Source organism: Eucyclogobius newberryi, unplaced genomic scaffold (assembly GCF_026437365.1).
Source record: "Eucyclogobius newberryi isolate DKJ021-1_F unplaced genomic scaffold, fEucNew1.0.hap1 SCAF_15, whole genome shotgun sequence".
Classification (NCBI taxonomy): Eukaryota; Metazoa; Chordata; class Actinopteri; order Gobiiformes; family Gobiidae; genus Eucyclogobius; species Eucyclogobius newberryi.
Genome location: NW_027315779.1, coordinates 21,542,674 through 21,562,158, shown reverse-complemented (window position 1 = coordinate 21,562,158; position 19,485 = coordinate 21,542,674). Strand labels below are relative to the sequence as shown.

At 41.2% G+C, this 19,485-nt stretch overlaps 2 protein-coding genes across 3 annotated transcripts; one reads left to right on the top strand and one right to left on the bottom strand.

Annotated features, from left to right (window-relative positions):
- On the top strand, positions 1-2,569 carry hmgn1b (high mobility group nucleosome binding domain 1b). 2 transcript variants are annotated; one of them, XM_072446733.1, is made up of 6 exons: positions 1-201; positions 1,311-1,334; positions 1,462-1,491; positions 1,583-1,624; positions 1,708-1,815; positions 1,891-2,569. In XM_072446733.1, the coding sequence occupies exons 1-6, from the start codon at positions 184-186 to the stop codon at positions 1,933-1,935; spliced, it is 267 nt and encodes an 88-aa protein (XP_072302834.1). In that variant the 5' UTR covers positions 1-183; the 3' UTR covers positions 1,936-2,569. The 2 variants fall into 2 exon arrangements, with proteins under 2 accessions (XP_072302834.1, XP_072302833.1); XM_072446732.1 differs by having other exon boundaries at positions 2-201; positions 1,462-1,497.
- An 858-nt stretch (positions 2,570-3,427) lies between these two features.
- slc37a4b (solute carrier family 37 member 4b) lies at positions 3,428-8,386 on the bottom strand. Its single transcript, XM_072446730.1, has 9 exons — positions 8,048-8,386; positions 7,603-7,835; positions 4,856-5,096; positions 4,489-4,641; positions 4,322-4,407; positions 4,134-4,247; positions 3,978-4,043; positions 3,766-3,904; positions 3,428-3,689 (listed from the first exon to the last, which is right to left on the bottom strand). Exons 1-9 carry the CDS (start codon positions 8,193-8,195, stop codon positions 3,523-3,525), a joined length of 1,347 nt encoding a protein of 448 aa, XP_072302831.1. The 5' UTR covers positions 8,196-8,386; the 3' UTR covers positions 3,428-3,522.
- Between the last annotated feature and the right edge of the window lie 11,099 nt (positions 8,387-19,485).

Genomic DNA, 19,485 nt, shown 5'->3' with positions numbered 1-19,485 from the left:
GGAGGGAGGGGGAGAATCCAATCCGGTTTGAGCTAGTTTTCCTTCCAATGGAACATTAGCTGAGCCTGTTACAGCCGTGTTACAGCCTGTATTACACTGTACTCTTTATAGCGCTCACTTTTCCACAATCCCACTAACTGAGCGCGCTTTTCCTTTTTTACAAAGCGTCCACACAGACCGACCATGCCGAAAAGGAGCAAAGTGAGTAACACCGTCTTTTTCCTCCGGTAACAGAGAGTGTAAACGACGCGGTTGTCGTGTATAAAGGGAGAATGTTGTAGAATATAGTCGTGTTTGCGTGTTTCCCTCGCGTGAGCAGCTTCTGCTGCACGAGCCGGGCTGTTGTCGTGTGGAACCGCCGCGTAGCGTCTGTTTTGATTTGGCCAAGCGGCTGCTCGCGGTCTTATCTCGTGCACTGATTATCTTTGTTCCAGGACCTTTTTAGTCCTTTATGTCGTGCACACAGACGTATTATTGCATGCTTTTTTATGCATTCACGTTCTGGCCGCGTAGCGTGGAAAAGTATCGTTAACCCTCGCGTATCAACGGTCGCTTTTCTGCAGAGAAAGTTGGCGGTTTATTGATTGTTTCAAATGGTGCCGTCTCTCGCGGTAGTTTCTCGAATGACAAACACGCATTTCGTTGTTTTTTATTTATCCGCCCCTTTTTTTTATTGATTGACGTTGCTCATGGATTTTTGCAATGTCCCTTCCATTGCAACATACCTTCACTTATGCAGTGAAAGCGCGTGGATAATGGCGTTATTGTTTACAGGTCTGTGCATGTGCATTGTTCTTGCGTCGTGCTCGGCGTGTGCCCTTCTGCTGCAGCCCAGGCCACTGCAGGTTATGCAATGGCGACTCTCCGTCAGCACAGGCCGCTCCTGTTGCTGGGCTCTCGGAGATTCTGCTGCAGATCGACATGGCTCTTTTTCAAACCAGTGGCGGGAACACTCCTGCTGCTCTTTTTTTTCACTCCCTCCTCATGCAGTCCCGTTTATTACCGGCGGTGATGACTGTCCGAGGAGGAGGAGCCCCCCGCATGGGCCCCGAGAGCAGGGGCCGAGCAGGAAGTGTGCGCAGCGTCTAAGCGGCTGCGGGACTGCGCCAAGGGCAGACTATAGAGAGTGATGGCCCCGCTCCGCACAGGCTGATGACTGTAGCGTGTTTAATCACACTGTTCCAGCCACTGTGGCCCGCGTGAAATCAGTGGAAACGCCACATTTAGATGACGTTATTCACCCAAACATGCCCCGGGTTCTGTGAGTTACGTAAAAGAGCCTAACACTGTTGTCTTTGACTGTTTTTCAGGCAGCTGCAGGAGGCGAGTCAGAGGTAAGAAATGTAATTAACGTTCATGCATTTACAGTATTTCTCTGCACGCTCTCAGATGCACTGTGGTGCCGCTAGGGGGCAGCAAAGGGCGCGGGATGTAACCAATTTCTCTTCTCTGATCTTGCAGCCCAAGAGGAGGTCTCTCAGGTTGAAAGATGTGAGTGTAAGTATAATCAGATATTAAAAGATTATTATTATGATGCTATATGCAAAAGTTAATGCTTTTCATTTAATTTTCCTTTCTCTAGAGACCTGAACCTCCTACGGCAGAGCCTAAAGCTAAGCCAAAGGTTGGTGCATTTTAATACACTTGCATTAGCATTTGTCTTTAGCCTATTCCAGTTTTCTAAAAGCGTGTACTGTTTGTGTAAAGAAGGCCGCTGCTAAGCCCAAGAAAACCAAGGAAGTTGAGAAGGCCAAGCCTGAAGAGAAAGAGGCCGATGCCCCCGCAGAGAACGGAGAAGCCAAAGCTGAAGATGAGGTGAGGCTCGTCTGAGATGCAGGCGAATCATTCATTTATAGTTAATCTAATAATCAGTTTTATGTTCTTCTCCAGGCACCAGCTGCAGGCGCAGAACAGAAAGATGATGCAGATGAATAACATCACTCAAACCACATCTTTTACCAGTGCTCCCTGTACCTCTTTTCTTGTACAATTCAGGGGAATATTTTTATCAACTATTTTCTAAATACAGGTTTTTTAGTAGTTGGATTATAGAGAACACTTTTTTTTAATGAAAGAAAAAAGTAAATTTGGAGACGGGAATTTCATCAACTCCCCCAGTTTTTCAACGCCATAAAACTTGCAGTTCTCGTTACTAGCAGTGGTTTTCATTTCAGTTTTAAATGTGAAGGAGGGGAGGGAGTGGGCAGGTTACAGTGTCAATGCAACACATCGGTTACAGGAGCTGGGCATCAGCGGGAAGAGCTTTCCTGAGAGGACTACATTCCATATGCTTTATAAGGGACAGTGTATGTAATCTGTTTTGGGGAGGGGATGGACAAAGGGCAACTCATTGTTTTGTTGTTTATAATGAAGAAACAGTGTTTTAGAATGTTTGTAAGCTTTGTTCCTCTATGTTAACTATTGTACTCATGCAGTTTCTTAATGATTTGGTCAATAAAGCTAAAATAATAGTGCTGGAGCTCTCTGTCAGAACTGTGCATCACCTGTGTGGATTGTGTCTCTGTTCTGTGATAGCATCGCAATAAATCTGTATAGCTGCTGTGAACAAGTGCTTACGTCTTCTCTCTATGCAGCGTCATAGTAGAAATGCTTCAAGGCAGGTCAGTTTAGAGTACTGGTAGTAGTAATGTGTAAAGCGAGTACATCCAGTCTGGGGGACCAGAGCCAGTCGAAACGTGTCTGACGGATACTATTACAGATATCCACAAATTTATAACTAAACAAGCAGTTCAGAACCATGGACAGTTTCAACTCTGAAACCTATTAAATGATTCCATGATTTAAGTGGAGGAAATGTAGCCTGTGCTCTCATAGTTTAAAGAACTAGTCTGCAGAGAAAACAAAATCATGCCGTGAGAAAAAACATCCTGATTCCCTCTGAGCTGCAAAGGCTGCGCGAGCACTGCTTCGTGATTGGTGCAGGGGCTGAGTTTAGGTTGTGACCATTCAGAACCTAAAACCCAGAGTCTTGTGTTTATACACTAGACACACGGTTTGAACATGTTTATACAATTTAACTAAAGTCTACAATCCTACATGAGTTTTCATTGGAAATCAGTTTGCTTTCAACATGAATGGTCATCACCTTTAGAGTTTGTTTGAGGATTCAGATGCCAATGATCCAAACGGTGAATGTGGCTTTGATATACATTTATTGTGTTTTAACTAGTTAAGTGCACATAGATAAAGATATTTAAAAATGTCTTAAAAGCACAATTAAATATCTGATCTGAACAAAATAAAGTACATCCTGTGCCAACTAGAAAGTATCTGTAGTGTTTACATTTCTTATTACAATTTAAAAAAATACAGCAGTTTTGAGTGAAAAGTCTTAATACACTGTGTGAGGTATGGTAAAGTACAGACTAGTTGTCTAACATTCTATTAATTACACTTAATAACATAAATGTTAGAATGCTTTAAGAGTACAAACAAGTGCTCCTTGTAGCAGCTCTGGACCATGTAATCTTTACATCACATGCGTGTGTATTACTCATAATTTCACTCAGTCTTCTCAGCAATTCGACCCATTTTGGTGCGCATGTTGCGGACAAGGAAGAACCCAACAGTTGCAACACCCATTGTTACCTCAGCCACCCAGAAGGCCGTGTCCCAACTGTGCTGTTTGGCCACTCTGCTGAAGGGAAGTCCCGCCATAAAAGCCCCGACTGTGACAAAGGGAGAGCGTGTTACTTACAAGGGAAATGTGCTGCCACGCATTTTAACCAATACTTCACATTTTACCATTGGCCATCAGAGCAACAACGGCATGAGAGGTTCCACATAAGTTGGAGGGAGCACTTTCACTGGCGATCACACCAAACAAGGCTACCGGTCCATATGAACAAAATCCAAACAAGGCCCCAAGGAGCAATATCCAGATCTGTGGACAAATATTAGAGCATTTTTAACACAGCTGAACTTATCTTCATCACACTGTAAAATAAATATCAAACCTCTTTTTCTGAAATGCCGCTTAACAATGAGACAGGATGAATAAGTTGAAACCAAAGTGGCAACTCCTGGAAAAGAAAAACAGGACATCAAAAAACATTAACCACAAGACTTCCAAGTGCAATAACAACTACTGCAATAACTGACGATTACTGTACCTGTGGCATCTCCGGTGTGACAGTGACTCTGAGGAGGTGCATGGACACATACATCCCAGCCATCATGAGGATAAGCAGACCATGGCGAGGGTTGCCATGGGTACTCAAGCCTTGCTAGTACAATTTAAACAGAGCATATTCATAGTGGATGAGCAGAAACAAGACATTTCTCAAACGCAGTATCTTACCCGTGCAACAGCTCTGTCTGAAACTAACCCCGACACAAGACTGCCCACAAGCCCGCCCATCTCCAGCGCACTCATGTAGCTACTGCCTGTGGACACATGGGGTCATTTATACAGTACATACAGCCTAGCTTCAGTAATACTGAGCCAAATGCAGGATCAATTCTTACCCATTAGAGCAGTCTGGCCTTTTTCCTGCATAAGGAATAGTTGGCCCCACTCAGTAGCAGCAGTTTTGACCCCAAACACTACCAAGTACCCAAGGGACAGCACCCACAGGAAAGGAGAGAGGAGGAATTCCTTAAGAGTGCTTTCACAATTTCCTGTAGAGGTGTAATAAGGGAATTAAAGAGTATTTTGTGAAAGAAGACAACAATTATACGACTGTGCACGATCGTCTACATCTGTGTCTAGACTCTGCACTTTATTAAATGAACTGTACAATTAACCCTGAGTTTGACGTTACTTTTGCATAGACCAGAGAATGTGCGTACTGGAGTATCCACTTTCTCTATACTTAAACTATCATGTCCTCACCTCCCTTCTTCTTGGTTGTTGGCTCAATGCTCTTCAAACCCACGTCTTTGGGTTCATTCTTCACAAACGCCATGCACAGGAAAGAGAAGGCTGCACAGAAAATGCCCGACATGGAGAGGATGGTTCTCCAGTCGTAGTACTGCAGCAGGACAGTGACCAGCAGAGGCCCCAGACTGCCTGCTAGATTCATACTGCAGGACAACACTGACCACCACGTTCCGAACTGAGACGGCTCGGACCACTGAACAGAAGACACGGGAGAAACGCATCACGGGAGAATCTTTGGTACGTAACCTCTGTAGTAGCAACAAACCCCACCACTGCCAAACCCTCAAATGATATAATTACTGCTAAGGTCAGCCAAACATACTTCACAGTCCGTACTTGAGGGAGCAACCTGTAACCTCCATAAAACTAAACTTACCAGCGTGAGAACTAAGACCTACAATAAATGGGAATGCAGTGTAAACTAAAGTATCTAGTATTCTATTCCTTTGTTTTATCTCCGTTTTATGATTGTTTCAGGAAGGAAAAGTCCTAGTTCTCCTGAGGAACCACTATAAATACATTTGTGTGTATCCGGATGCCCTTTAGAACTCTGCACCTGCCACCTTTTTTATTCTTTATTCTGTAGAGAGACTACATTATCTGCATACTACATAAATACATGTTCAAATATGATCAAATTCTTTACATTGCTAAATAATTTTTATTCATTTTGGCATTGTCCGACATTGTGTTGTGAGACATTGTGTTGTGAGACATTGGTTTGTGAGACATTGTGTTGTGAGACATTGTGTTGTGAGACATTGTGTTGTGAGACATTGTCTTGTGAGACATTGTCTTGTGAGACATTGTGTTGTGAGACATTGGTTTGTGAGACATTGGTTTGTGAGACATTGTGTTGTGAGACATTGTGTTGTGAGACATTGTGTTGAGACATTGTGTTGTGAGACATTGGTTTGTGAGACATTGTGTTGTGAGACATTGGTTTGTGAGACATTGTGTTGTGAGACATTGGTTTGTGAGACATTGTGTTGTGAGACATTGTGTTGTGAGACATTGTGTTGTGAGACATTGTGTTGTGAGACATTGTGTTGTGAGACATTGTGTTGTGAGACATTGTGTTGTGAGACATTGTGTTAAGACATTGTGTTGTGAGACATTGTGTTGTGAGACATTGGTTTGTGAGACATTGGTTTGTGAGACATTGTGTTGTGAGACATTGTGTTGTGAGACATTGTGTTGTGAGACATTGGTTTGTGAGACATTGTGTTGTGAGACATTGGTTTGTGAGACATTGTGTTGTGAGACATTGTGTTGTGAGACATTGTGTTGTGAGACATTGTGTTGTGAGACATTGTGTTGTGAGACATTGTGTTGTGAGACATTGTGTTGAGACATTGGTTTGTAAGACATTGTGTTGTGAGACATTGTGTTGTGAGACATTGTGTTGTGAGACATTGGTTTGTGAGACATTGTGTTGTGAGACATTGTGTTGTGAGACATTGTGTTGTGAGACATTGTGTTGTGAGACATTGTGTTGTGAGACATTGTGTTGTGAGACATTGTCTTGTGAGACATTGTGTTGTGAGACATTGTGTTGTGAGACATTGTGTTGTGAGACATTGTGTTGTGAGACATTGTGTTGAGACATTGTGTTGTGAGACATTGTCTTGTGAGACATTGTGTTGTGAGACATTGTGTTGTGAGACATTGTGTTGTGAGACATTGTCTTGTGAGACATTGTCTTGTGAGACATTGTGTTGTGAGACATTGTGTTGAGACATTGTGTTGTGAGACATTGTCTTGTGAGACATTGTGTTGTGAGACATTGTCTTGTGAGACATTGTGTTGTGAGACATTGGTTTGTGAGACATTGTGTTGTGAGACATTGTGTTGTGAGACATTGTGTTGTGAGACATTGTCTTGTGAGACATTGTCTTGTGAGACATTGTGTTGTGAGACATTGGTTTGTGAGACATTGGTTTGTGAGACATTGTGTTGTGAGACATTGTGTTGTGAGACATTGTGTTGAGACATTGTGTTGTGAGACATTGTGTTGTGAGACATTGTGTTGAGACATTGTGTTGTGAGACATTGTGTTGTGAGACATTGTGTTGTGAGACATTGTGTTGTGAGACATTGTGTTGTGAGACATTGTGTTGTGAGACATTGTGTTGAGACATTGTGTTGTGAGACATTGTGTTGTGAGACATTGTGTTGTGAGACATTGTGTTGTGAGACATTGTGTTGTGAGACATTGTGTTGTGAGACATTGTGTTGTGAGACATTGTCTTGTGAGACATTGTCTTGTGAGACATTGTGTTGTGAGACATTGTGTTGTGAGACATTGTGTTGAGACATTGTGTTGAGACATTGTGTTGTGAGACATTGTGTTGTGAGACATTGTGTTGTGAGACATTGTGTTGTGAGACATTGTGTTGTGAGACATTGTGTTGTGAGACATTGTGTTGAGACATTGGTTTGTAAGACATTGTGTTGTGAGACATTGTCTTGTGAGACATTGTCTTGTGAGACATTGTGTTGTGAGACATTGTCTTGTGAGACATTGTCTTGTGAGACATTGTGTTGTGAGACATTGTGTTGAGACATTGTGTTGTGAGACATTGTCTTGTGAGACATTGTGTTGTGAGACATTGTCTTGTGAGACATTGTGTTGTGAGACATTGTCTTGTGAGACATTGTGTTGTGAGACATTGTCTTGTGAGACATTGTGTTGTTACCTTGCGCAGCACTTTTCCACATGGAGGCCACCCACAACCTTGACCCAGACCATTGATAAACCAGAGGAGAGAGAACATGGTCACAGTGGAGGACCAGGAGAACACGATGTTGATGCTCCCAACCAGAAACAGCCCGATGGAGAAGAGCCAGCGGGCACTGATCTGGTCTGACATGACTCCACTGATGAACTTACTGATGGCATAGGCCATGGTTTGGCTGCTGGCGATCAGACCTGGCAACACAAAAAGCAATGTTACAGTTCAAATGTGAGCGGAGGGCTCAATTCATTACTACATTTAGCAATACTTATTGTCACTAATCTAGAATAAAGGATTTTAGTTTTTCGGGGCTAATCATCATGCAAGAAGATCAAAGCAAGAACTACTATTGTGAAAAGTCTTGGGGACTGAATATCTTTATCCACAACCATTGTCTACTTCTTACCCAAGTCCTCCTTGTCTAGCTCGATTTCTTCCATCACAGACGGCATAACAAAGGAGAAAGTCTTTCTGTTGAAGAAGTACAGGGAGTAGCCCATGAACATACTGAAGAAAATGACCACTCGATAGTAGCCATAGCCATTGGATCCCATGGTTTCAAAAGTACAAAGGTTCAAAATGTGATATGAAAAGAGAGTGGTCTTAATTGTGTATCCTGTAGTCCTGATTAGGTTGCCAGTCCATGGACTTGAATGGACAGAATAGCAGCTCTATGTGTGGCTGCTGTTGAAGCCTGGACACAGGAGGGAACTCAGACATGAGCCTAGAAATAGAAACAAGCAAATGTCAAAGGACAAAGGACAAAACAACATGTGGACAGGTGAAACATGGTCATTAAACACATTAGTGTGAACGCCTGGACACTTCTTCAAAGTGCAATCACTTCTTCTGACAGTGGTTGTTTAGAAGTGGCCAGTAGCATTGGGGATATCAAATGTCCTTCACCACGAGCTAAAGCTGGTGTCATGTATGAATGTACACGCCACAAGCTCACAAACAGATGCTGGACACGCACTGACCAAAGGAGAGACCAGAGGGATCCAAAGTCTCTCTTTTCTACAATCCAGTGAATGAATGAGCATCGGTAAAGCCGCAGAGCCGCTCTGCAGCGCGGATGAGGCCTGTGTTCACGTAAACGGGCTTCCGTTATCTCAAGCTCTGCTTTGCGTTCATTCTGGCGTCGTGGCGGAAAGAACTGATACTGCACCAGACAGAGAAGAAGAGCCCGATTACCTCGCAACCGAGTTTTCCCTCGCTGTGTCCAGGCCAGCGACGTAAACAACGACGAGCGCATAATAGTGCGCCTCCCGTGCGCGCCCCCGCGTCCTGAGCGCGGTCCACGCGATTACAGCGGAGTTAAGCAGGATTTTCTTTAACACTAGTGGATATAACGGAGATGAAAGATATAAGATGTGGGAGAATGTGAATGTAAAGTGTTTTCTTTGCGGAATGTGCAATGAAATGATTTCCTACCCGGGGAACACGAGAGCACGAGGGGCCCCACTTTCACAGGCAGACAGAATAGTTTGGCTTCAAGTTCTATTGGCATCTCACAACCCTGATAAAACCTGACCATCAGATGTGTTTGCGTTCACAAATGCTGAACTCAAATCTTCAAGATGCTGAATTCAAAGCTTACATTTGCCTAAATAATAATGACGAGACTTAAAGGCATTTTTCACTCCGTAGTTGTTCTCCTGAGTAGGTTAAATTCTACCCACTAGAGGGCGCAAAAGTACTATCCTTTAAAATCCATTATTGAAGAATACAGTTATCAACGGTTTTTTAGGTATATGCCCATAATTGGCTGTATTGTTTCTACTGTAATACAATAGGTAATTTGGAGTTGTATATGAATGTGTGTAAAAAAAAAAACAAAAGAAGAAGGGGGGAAAGCAAATATGTGATAATTAAATCCAGTCCTCTAAAGCCTAAGCCATCAAGTATTCAAATTTAGATCACAGGTGCAAAGGTTTGGCAACACACAGAGAGGCTAAATATGATGATAAGATGAATTATAAGTGCTCCCTTCTCTACTATGGTTCATATATGGATAGTATGTTGTGAGCATGTAGACCACTATTCTACAAGAGCACAGAAAGGTATGCTATAATCACATTAGTGCAGTTACAGTATCATTCTTGAGTCCATTTTGCCTTGTCCAAAAATCTCACATTTGCAGTGACCATGGCTGGCCATTGAAAGAACATCATCTAGTGCATTTTGGAAAGTGGAACGTGGGATAAAAATAGCCAAAGGGAAATTCAACGGTACAACCAATCTCACAAAGTAACGTCTGATTAAAACAGAGGACTAACAGTAGTGAGATCCATAAACATCAAGGCAGTAATGGAGACAACCAATTACTTTATAACCTGACAATCACAACTGTGCAGACGCAAAAGCCACAGTGCCAAGCTGTAAACAAGGTTCTTCATCATAGTGTCTTGTACTGGTATTTGTCTTTGCCGTAGCCTTTGCTGCTGTTTGCATACAGTCACATGGACAAGAGAGGGCTATTGTTTATGGCATATTCTTATGTTATTCCTCTTTATTGGAGACTCATAAATACCTTCCTACACAACTGGAGGATACAGACAGATGGACTGGAAGTGACATCAGAAGAATCCTGCCTAAAAGTGATGCCGAAAAACGTATCCATGCATTTGTAACGACTAGATTAGACTACTGTAACTCCCTGCTTGCAGCGTGTCCTAAAAGCTCCATAAAAAGCTTTCAACTGGTTCAAAATGCAGCAGCAAGATTACTAACAGGAACAAAAAGAAGAGAGCACATTACGCCGGTGCTGAAGTCTCTTCACTGGCTCCCCGTCGAGTCTAGAATCAAATTCAAAATTCTACTCTTGACCTACAAAGCCATAAATGACATGGCCCCATCCTACCTCAAAGATGCTATAGAACCATATCATCCAAACAGAGCTCTTCGCTCTCAGAATGCCGGCCTTCTGGTGGTGCCAAGAGTCTCTAAAAGTACTGTAGGAGGTAGAGCGTTTAGCTACCAAGCTCCTGTGTTATGGAATCAGCTCCCGACCCATGTTAAATATGCTGACACAGTCTCTTCATTTAAGTCCAGGCTTAAAACGTTCCTCTTCGAAATCGCTTATGGTCAGAGTAGTTAGGAACAGAAACATAAACCCACAGCTTCAGCTACGCTGCCCTAGGAGTAACTATGCTGGGGGAAGTATGACAGCTTGAGCACTGTCCTCTTCTTCTTCTGACTACTTATGCTATCAAACAATATTTATTTTTTGATTCCACTTGCAAACTGTTCACCGCCTTCTTTTCTTTCTCTCACTCCTGAGGACCTGTGGACCCAGATGCCCCTTCCCTGGTGAAGTGGTCCCTGCCCTGTGTGGACGGTCCCTCATCTGCCTGAAGAGTGGCTCCAGTTCGCCTCAGTCGGTCCCTCATCTGCCTGGCGGCAGACATCGTCCCTCGCCACCACAGACATTGTCTGACTTCATCGCCACCACAGACATTGTCTGACTCCATCGCCACCACAGACATTGTTGATTCATTTCTCCCTGTGGCCCTCAGAGGCAACTGTTGTTGTGATTTTGGGCCTTACAAAAATAAATTGATTTGATTTGATTTGATTCAAACTCGGTGTAATCCCTCATTTGTCCAGGAGTGATCAAAGTAGAAAGTGTAGAAAAGGTCTACTGAGATTAAATATCTTTTGTACATCATCAAAATGAGCGTCTTTGAAAATCCAGCTGAATCAATTTCAACAAATTCAAGACTATTGGTTCTCAGTGACGCACAAACTGTAAAGCAATCATCACAATGTGCCGTTCTGCATGTCACACCATATAACTGTGTCATTTGTGGCGAGGCAGAGCAGGTCAGAGGCTGTGGTGTGTGGGGGGGCCGTGGGGGTCCTCCAGCCTTCACTTAATTACTGTTATTATTTCCCTGTTGTCCCATGTCATATTACCACCATCCTGTTGTGCTTTAGCTGTGGGAGGATGTGGACAGAAACTGAGGCGCTGTATTTCATTTAAAAGACACAGATGATGATGTTGATGGTCGATGGAAGACTGTGCATACTTTTTGTAAGAATATAGAAGGATCCGAAAATGATTCATGAAAAACAATAACGTTGGGGTATCTGGTGTTCAAACCATTAAAGGTTAAATTATTTCAATCTCTAACTCGTCCGTGGCTCTCTCTGCGGCTTTTCCATTGAAGCTGGGATGGACCACCCAAGCACAGCCAATCAGAGCGCTGCTTACACCTGGGTTGACAAGAAATAGAATCATGTGTTATTATTATTATTGCAGACACAGTGGTCTCGTTTTGTCACGAAGGGAACATTTGATTTACAAAAAAGGAGCTTGTAATTGTTATTTTCTTAATTTCTTTATTTTTTGTGTGAATTTCTTTGTCTTTTTAACGTGCTTCTACTTAGTGCAAAATGTGCTATTTGAGTCTAAGCGCTCATTTCTGGTGTCGGATACTGCTCTACAAGAATCAATACTTCTGTTTTGAAGTTGAATCATACAATTTCAAACACACTCTTTATATTTGACACGATAAACTGCAGAATTACTTAAATATTATCATATAACATAACACCCATAACATTCCACCCAAATGTTCTAAAAAGATGGTTGGCATTTCAGTTGAATGTTGTGGAACTTCTAAGTACCAAGGAATAAAGAGTTGAGTTTATCTTTATTTATTCCAGCACAATCAGCTCCGAAAGAGATAGAACAACCCTCAAGGTCCTAACCTTCGAGCGATCTCATCCGGAGGTGACCTGACCCCTGAGCCATGTCCAGAGGCCTGACTGGCACGATACAGAGGCGCTGGACCATCTTTATCAGGAATCCATATTATCATATTATCTGCAAACATTAACAACATAGGTAGAATAGAAGAGGAGGAGTTTGTTAAAGTTTGACGTGAACCAAATTGCTGACTCAGCGTCTTTTCATTATCAAAGGACGATATAGGATTTGTCTGGGGGTGTGGTCACAATAACATTTTTGTTTAACATCAGAAATAAACATAGGACTTTTAACAAGTTCTTTAGGCTATCATCTGTCACTGTCAGGCTATGTCAAAATAAAACTCCTTCTGTATCTGTAAAACACAGAGGCCTTTATTCTTTAGACTTTATTCTTTAGACTTTATTCTTTAGACAATCATCTGTCACTGTCAGGCTATGTCAAAATAAAACTTCTGTATCTATAAAACACAGAGGCCTTTATTTTGTAAGTGTCACAGGCGATCCAGGCACCTTCTGCACTGACTTGAGCAGGGAAAAAGGGAGAGAGAGCCTCGGTGACCTGGCTGCACTCCCTCCTCCCTGTACCTCCGTCACCTAGCAACAGAGACCCGCCGCTAATGCTAACGCTAACTCTAATGCTAATGCTAATGCTAAGCCTGCGGCACAAGAGGAAATGTCCCATCAAAATAAAAGAGGAAGAGGAAGGGAAGGCATTAATTGCGCCCCTGCTGGCCAATTGTGAAAATACACAATATCTGCAATGCACTTTTTTCATGGCGTCTCGAGGAGAATATAACCCATGAGTTTCAAATCAGACAATGTTGAGTTTTTCACACAATGGGTAGGGGGCGCTATAGAGTAAATTTGTTACATGGGTATTAACTATTTCCAATCAGACCCAAAAAACGCATTAGTGAGTGAAATATGAGCTCTGTAGATCAATTCCATTAGGCGTGACTTGTCCTTGAAAAAACAGGAAATTAAACCTTTTTTGAGGGCGTGTTACGCAGAGACCGTAAAGAATATCAACATTATTTTGAATATTTATTAAATTTTAATGTCTTTAGATGTAAAAGGTGTTGTTTTGAGCTCGATCAGACGGGAAAAAAAGTCAAGCGTGGCGGTGCCACTTTGATTCAACATGGCTGACTTCCTGTTTATCATAGAGCGATGCTGCCAGGTCTGTTTAGTTGTCAAAGGTCAGAGGTCAAAGGTAGCTCTATCACTGTCCCAAGTCTCATGTGCCTAGGCCAAAGATTAAGAGTTTCAGTTTTTTTTCTTTTTTTAACTAGTTGGCACTGTTGTGACGGATCGCGTCTATGTCCCATGTGTGACTTTCATGTTCAGGGGTCAAAAATGCCCGAGTTGTGCCAAAATGACCATGAAAGAACAATAATAATAAGAAGAAGAAACATGGCAAGAACAAAGACTCGTTCCATTCCATGGAATGGCTCGAGCCAATTACATGACATTTTCCTTATGATTATTAAAAATCAATATTTTAAGTTTTATTATAAATCACATAATCAACAAAATATTACTCATCATCAGTCAATTAATATCCTGCTCCTGATGGCAAATTATAGTGTAATTTCTGCAAAGGAATACAGAGGAATAAAGACCTTTATTTACCTGTTATAATGTCTATAACAAATGTTGAGGACTAATCATCAGTGTTGTATGCTTAATTAGTTATCATGTATAAGCTTGTATATAAAATAATAATAAATCTGAATACAGCCTGGGAATGTACTGAAAAATGAAAACCCTGCTCTGAACAAAATGTGCTGCTTTCTTCATCACTTTTACCTACCAAGTCACTTGAGCTATATATTCTGTTTCCCTGCTGAGATGGCACACACACTCAAACATTTTAGAATTTCACCTTTCACAGCACAATCCACTATTTATAACGCAAACTGGCACATACTTTGACTTAATGATTCACATTCCATTCATAACAATCATTTTATGGTTTATACTTTAATGCTGACAAGTGAGGATTTTTGTTTTCACATTTTTCACTTTCAATTCTGTCTAAGGTGGACCCAGCAAACACAGCAAATCAAAACCTGCTTATGATATGCATAAATAACGTGACACATTATTTATTGAAGGGCTTTTTAATTAAAGATTCATAGCTCCACTCACAGTAGCCACACAGGAGCTTAAAGTCTGCAGAATAAATGTGGACAAGCAGCATTTATTATTGAATAATGAAGAGAGGCAATTTGGAGAATTAATATTTCATACGCAATAGAAAATAACCTTGAGCCCCGACTAAACGGCTCAGGGTTAGGAGCGCTGCAGTAAATATCAGCAAAGGGCGGATTTTGTGGAGTGTTTTTGAAAATATCAATATTTTGCAGGGATTTCTATAAAGCACTTCTATAAGGCCTTGGGTGTCCAAACTTCTTTTCACTGAGAGCCGCATTTTGAAACTTATACGCAGCAGAGGGCCCATCAACCTGACATTGTCGTATTAGAAATGTTGCATTTGGCATTGTTTCATTCATGGAACATTCATGTTAGGTTGATATAACATCATTTGCTTGAATTTGTCCAAATTTACAGTCAAAAGTACTACTTTTTGTTGTTTGAACCAACTTAGCAGGAAGACCAACAAAAATTGGTCTGAGGTCCGCATTTAGCCTCCGGGCCGTAGATTGGACATGCCTGTAAAAGGCAAAGAAAAATCTGCGAAAAATTGTTTATAGTTTAATATTTTGAAGGCACATTATGTAACTTTCTGAAGGTGGAAAGTCACGGGCATAATTCAATGGAAATACTGAACAAAGCTAAAGCCACACGAACATCCTCCATCCAGATAGACACGGTTCATGCTACACTGGAACAACATTCCATGAAAACAAGTTGAAGGCTCCTCCAGGCCAACTAAGGACACAGCTTTTGTATACATTTTCAGTGCATTAACATGGATTTGTTTGTTGAGACTAGTTGTTTGGACTCAAAAGTTATGACTGTGACATGTTTCTGTTGCTTGTTTGGCTTCACATTAGTCAGAGACGAAGCACCAGATTAAAACTCAAATGTGGTGTTTTATGGATTTGGCATGCGTTTCACTCACCCTTTTCTGTCTCTTCATCTCTCCAGGCTGGTGACCAACGGAAAGACCAATGTGTGGCCCTTGACTCGACTGAACAACTTTCATCTTGATGAATTTGTTTACATGTGAGTGATAAGAGAGCGTATCTCAATATCTCAATGGCCTCCCCCAGTCCAAAATATATCATGTTGATCATCTGGCAAATACTGTTGTCGTGCTCCATGTTTTACACAAAACACCAAACATTCCAACTTTGTGAGCTGACAGAAAGGATCTATGGGTGGCCTATTTAACTTCCATTGAAACTATCAAATGTATTTTTTATCTAATTAACATTCTGAAACCCCACTTTGCAGATGCATCCAACAGTTTCCATTTCAGTTTGTGCACTTAAACGTACAGACCACATAAAACACAAGGGAAGAAAAAGGCGGAAGTCTCTGTGATGGAGTGAAGCGCCTCAGTACCTCAGCCTTGTTTGTGATTCCACTGTTGGTTTTCCAACACAAAGCCGGAGGCCTGATCCTCAGAATACCAATGTGCCGTGCCAGTCATTTGTTTGGTGGTTTGGGAAAGCCTTGCTCCCAGCTCTCTTTGTAAAGGATGAATCAACTCACACTGAACGCTGCCTATGGAGACTCCCAGAGACAAAACTGTGGTCTCTGCCATTTGTTTCCTCCCCTGAAACGTCCCTTTTCCACAGCCGGCTCCCCAGCTCCTCTGCTACGACACTGTTGACTGGTGTTAATCCATTTTGGCTTTCTACAATGCATTGGCTAAACACAAACATTGAAAAGAATGAGTCGTCCCTCCCTGTAGGAAATCCTTCTTTATCTACAGTGTTAATGATCTAAAAGTGATCTAAAAGTGCTGCTGTGTAACTTTTCTGCAGGTTGAGAGAGACTGAACAGAAAAGATCAACATATTCAACATTGGCACAGGGAGAAAAGGGTCGTGACATCGTGTGATTATTACAGAATTAAAAAGGAATCTGTTGAGTGAGAATGTTGAGTTTAGACAAACAATCTGCAATTTTAGATCAAACAATAAAATAATTCTAGTCATTGGTCGGTACACTGACATTGAAAGAAGCTGGTTGTACAAATTGTCACATTGTGGAAAAATATATTCCAATGTTAGTGTGTCTCTTTATTTCTGACACAAAAGACGTTATTTGTGGACTTTTATCAATGAACTTGACCACTTGAACTGTTAACTCTATTTGCTAGAATCAATATCTATTACTTTGTTGGTAAATGTACAAGTTTATACTCCAGTCCATGTCTATATGAAAATACAAGTGTTTACTTCCCAGGCTAAGCAATGACATCAACTATCTCCATATGAAAAGTGACATAGTGCATCTTTAAACGAATGTTGGGGAACAAATAAAAATGAAATGTAGACAAATTAAATGTAGAAAATCGGAAAAAGTTGTAATATTCAACAAGGAATACACAACAACAAAATGCAGATATAGGAATTGAAGTAGGAATGCCAAACACTGAATCCAAAAGAAACAAAGGAAGATAATGTGTGTATATAGTTTTGATTTATTTTAAAACACTGCTTTGATTTAGTCTTGTTTTAACTGCCATAGACTCTGTTGTAGTTTCTGTTGTGGAACGTGAGTATTAAATTCAAACAGCTGGTCTTTAAACGTTACATGTAATATTTGAACATAATAAAAGTGCATCCCTCTTACACTGCATGGATCATTGTAATATACCTGTGATTTATCTAATTCCAACGCTGAGCACACACGTTATTTGTCTATTTTTAGAGTTTGTGGTTTGCGCGCTCCGAGGTTTGAGCCGCTTCAAGATGGAGATTAAGTGAGATGATTTTTTTGTTGCCCTAAATATTGCCTGCTCTTTCCCCTCCGAGAGAAACTTGAGGAGATGTGTAAGTCTGTCAGACAGGTCCCAGGGCACTCTGACCTACTTGTTCCTCTGGCAGCAGACGTACGTGAGGAAAACATCGCTGGGAAAAGTAATGATGGAGAATGCTTAGTTGTTCCAAAGGTGCTTTAATTTTAAAGTGAAATAAATCAGGCAAAGACAAAAATATACAGGGTTAAAGAAGGATTCAACTAAGCCCCAACTTGAACCCTGAAACCACCAAAAGAAAAGAATGGCACATCCAGAACAGGAAGACATTTGTAGTCAGTGTCCATTGTTTGCTAGAAGTTGAAATAAAAATATTCGTTGTGCTAATCATGTGGCGCATCACAATCAGAAATCTATTGGCCACATAGATACAGCTAAATACAGCCACAACTGATGTACTTGTGTCTAATGAACACAACACACACAAACACACAAACTGTATAAAAGACTCATGTAGCAGCAGCAGTCACAGGCCGTCAGCATTTAAAGTGCAGATCATACGCACAAAGAGTCATTATGTCTGGCATGAAGACTTATGACTTTGCCAGGAATGTTCCGCAATATGGCATGAAAAAATATCGATCTCCATGTGATGCTACCAGGCCAAGTTACAGGTCAGAACTGTGGAGAGGCAAGTCCGCTCATAGTAAGAAAGTTTTTTTGTTTTTTCATTTAACAAAATTTGACTGAAACACACACACACAAATAAAACAGAACATGACAGAGCGGGGAAAAGACAGCACAAAACATCCAAATAAATGAAGGCCCATACTGTTCAATGTGAACGTCCCATTTGGTCCAAAGTTTGTCAAATTTGTACATTTTAAAATTATGTCTGAATGTGATTTTTTCCCCCCTTGTCAGTTATAATGTCAGTCCTCAATTGTTGGTTCAGATTGTGCTATTTTTGTATTTAAAAAAATCAACACCTAGATTGAATATGTCTGATAAATCCATTTAATCCCCTATTGTGGAACAAGCCAGGGAACGCGATATATCCAAGCAGCTTTCAGCTCAGTCACCAATAAAGTACATTTACGTGGAAATGTATTCAAATGTTTAATAGCTCTCTGTGTCCCTAAATCAACCATGTTCAAAATAGAATTAGCAATAATACTAAGTTATGATGATTTTGTCATTGAATTGAAAGCTGAATGAGCTTTCTACTGTATTTGATGAAGCAAACGTGACCTCTTTAACATGCTGGATTCCTTCAAGGACAAATTTGAGGTTAATTTGATGCATTTAATGAATGAAAGCCCAAGTGAAGTTAACTGGACACACTGCAGGACATTATCAGCTGCCATGGTTGTTTTTGAGTCTATATAGTTTACTACCCAGTCTCCATGTGTTATTTTTCCATATGGTCCCCAATTACTGAGTGCACATGATGCGTAGCCACAATCCTTTATTTGGTAAAGGTTACACTGAAGAATGGTGGATTACACTCCGAAATGTAGCCTTTTCTAAATGTCACAGCTTTCAAAAAGAGAGAAAGTGGCTCTTAATGGTTCCCCAGGGCCCATCTGTCAGAGCCCAAAAGCCTCACAGGGGCCACACATTTGGCAGGTGACTATGTCCACTTCCAGCACTGCATAACTTCATTGTATTGTAGATGGAATTGAGCAAAATCGAAGCTTGCTGTACGTTCTGTTCTCACGTATGATGAGATTGTCTGTCTCAACTGTTTAGCCAAAAAATAGACTAAAACATGCTTTAAAAAAAATATGTTTTTATTGCTCTGTAAAAAGTTGGGGGGGAATTGCCTTTACTGCACGCGGTCTCTTTCTGCTTGTTTCCATGTAAATATTGTTCCTTTACTTAGAATATTCTACAGAATGGCATATAACACATCTATCTTGATGAAGAAAGTTCAGAAGTATGGTGTAATTTTTCTTCACACGGAATCATGAAGGTGGAGATCAATTAAAACACTAAATAACAAAAAAATACACGACCTGCGGTAATTACCAGTGTAAAGATCCTTTTCTCCTGAACGATTGAAGAATATGAAGGCGCTGGAGTGTGGGGAGATAGCACATTCAGGAGGTGCTAGCGGAGGAGAGAGAGGAGGAGGAGAGGGAGGAGAGAGAGGAGGAGAGAGAGGAGAGAGAGGAGGAGGAGGAGGAGGAGGAGGAGGGCAGTGTGGTGAATAATCTCCTCTCTCTTCTC

What these genes read in the sequence shown, in the direction of transcription:
- hmgn1b (XM_072446732.1), top strand. An exon ending in AGCCTAAAGCTAAGCCAAAG is followed by an intron (nt 1,625 to 1,707) that starts GTTGGTGCATTT and finishes GTTTGTGTAAAG; the next exon opens with AAGGCCGCTGCTAAGCCCAA. An exon ending in AAGCCAAAGCTGAAGATGAG is followed by an intron (nt 1,816 to 1,890) that starts GTGAGGCTCGTC and finishes GTTCTTCTCCAG; the next exon opens with GCACCAGCTGCAGGCGCAGA.
- slc37a4b (XM_072446730.1), bottom strand. Translation starts at nt 8,195, where the DNA reads ATGGGATCCAATGGCTATGGCTACTATCGAGTGGTCATTTTCTTCAGT. An exon ending in CAGACAGAGCTGTTGCACGG is followed by an intron (nt 4,248 to 4,321) that starts GTAAGATACTGC and finishes AAATTGTACTAG; the next exon opens with CAAGGCTTGAGTACCCATGG. An exon ending in GCGGCATTTCAGAAAAAGAG is followed by an intron (nt 3,905 to 3,977) that starts GTTTGATATTTA and finishes ATTTGTCCACAG; the next exon opens with ATCTGGATATTGCTCCTTGG.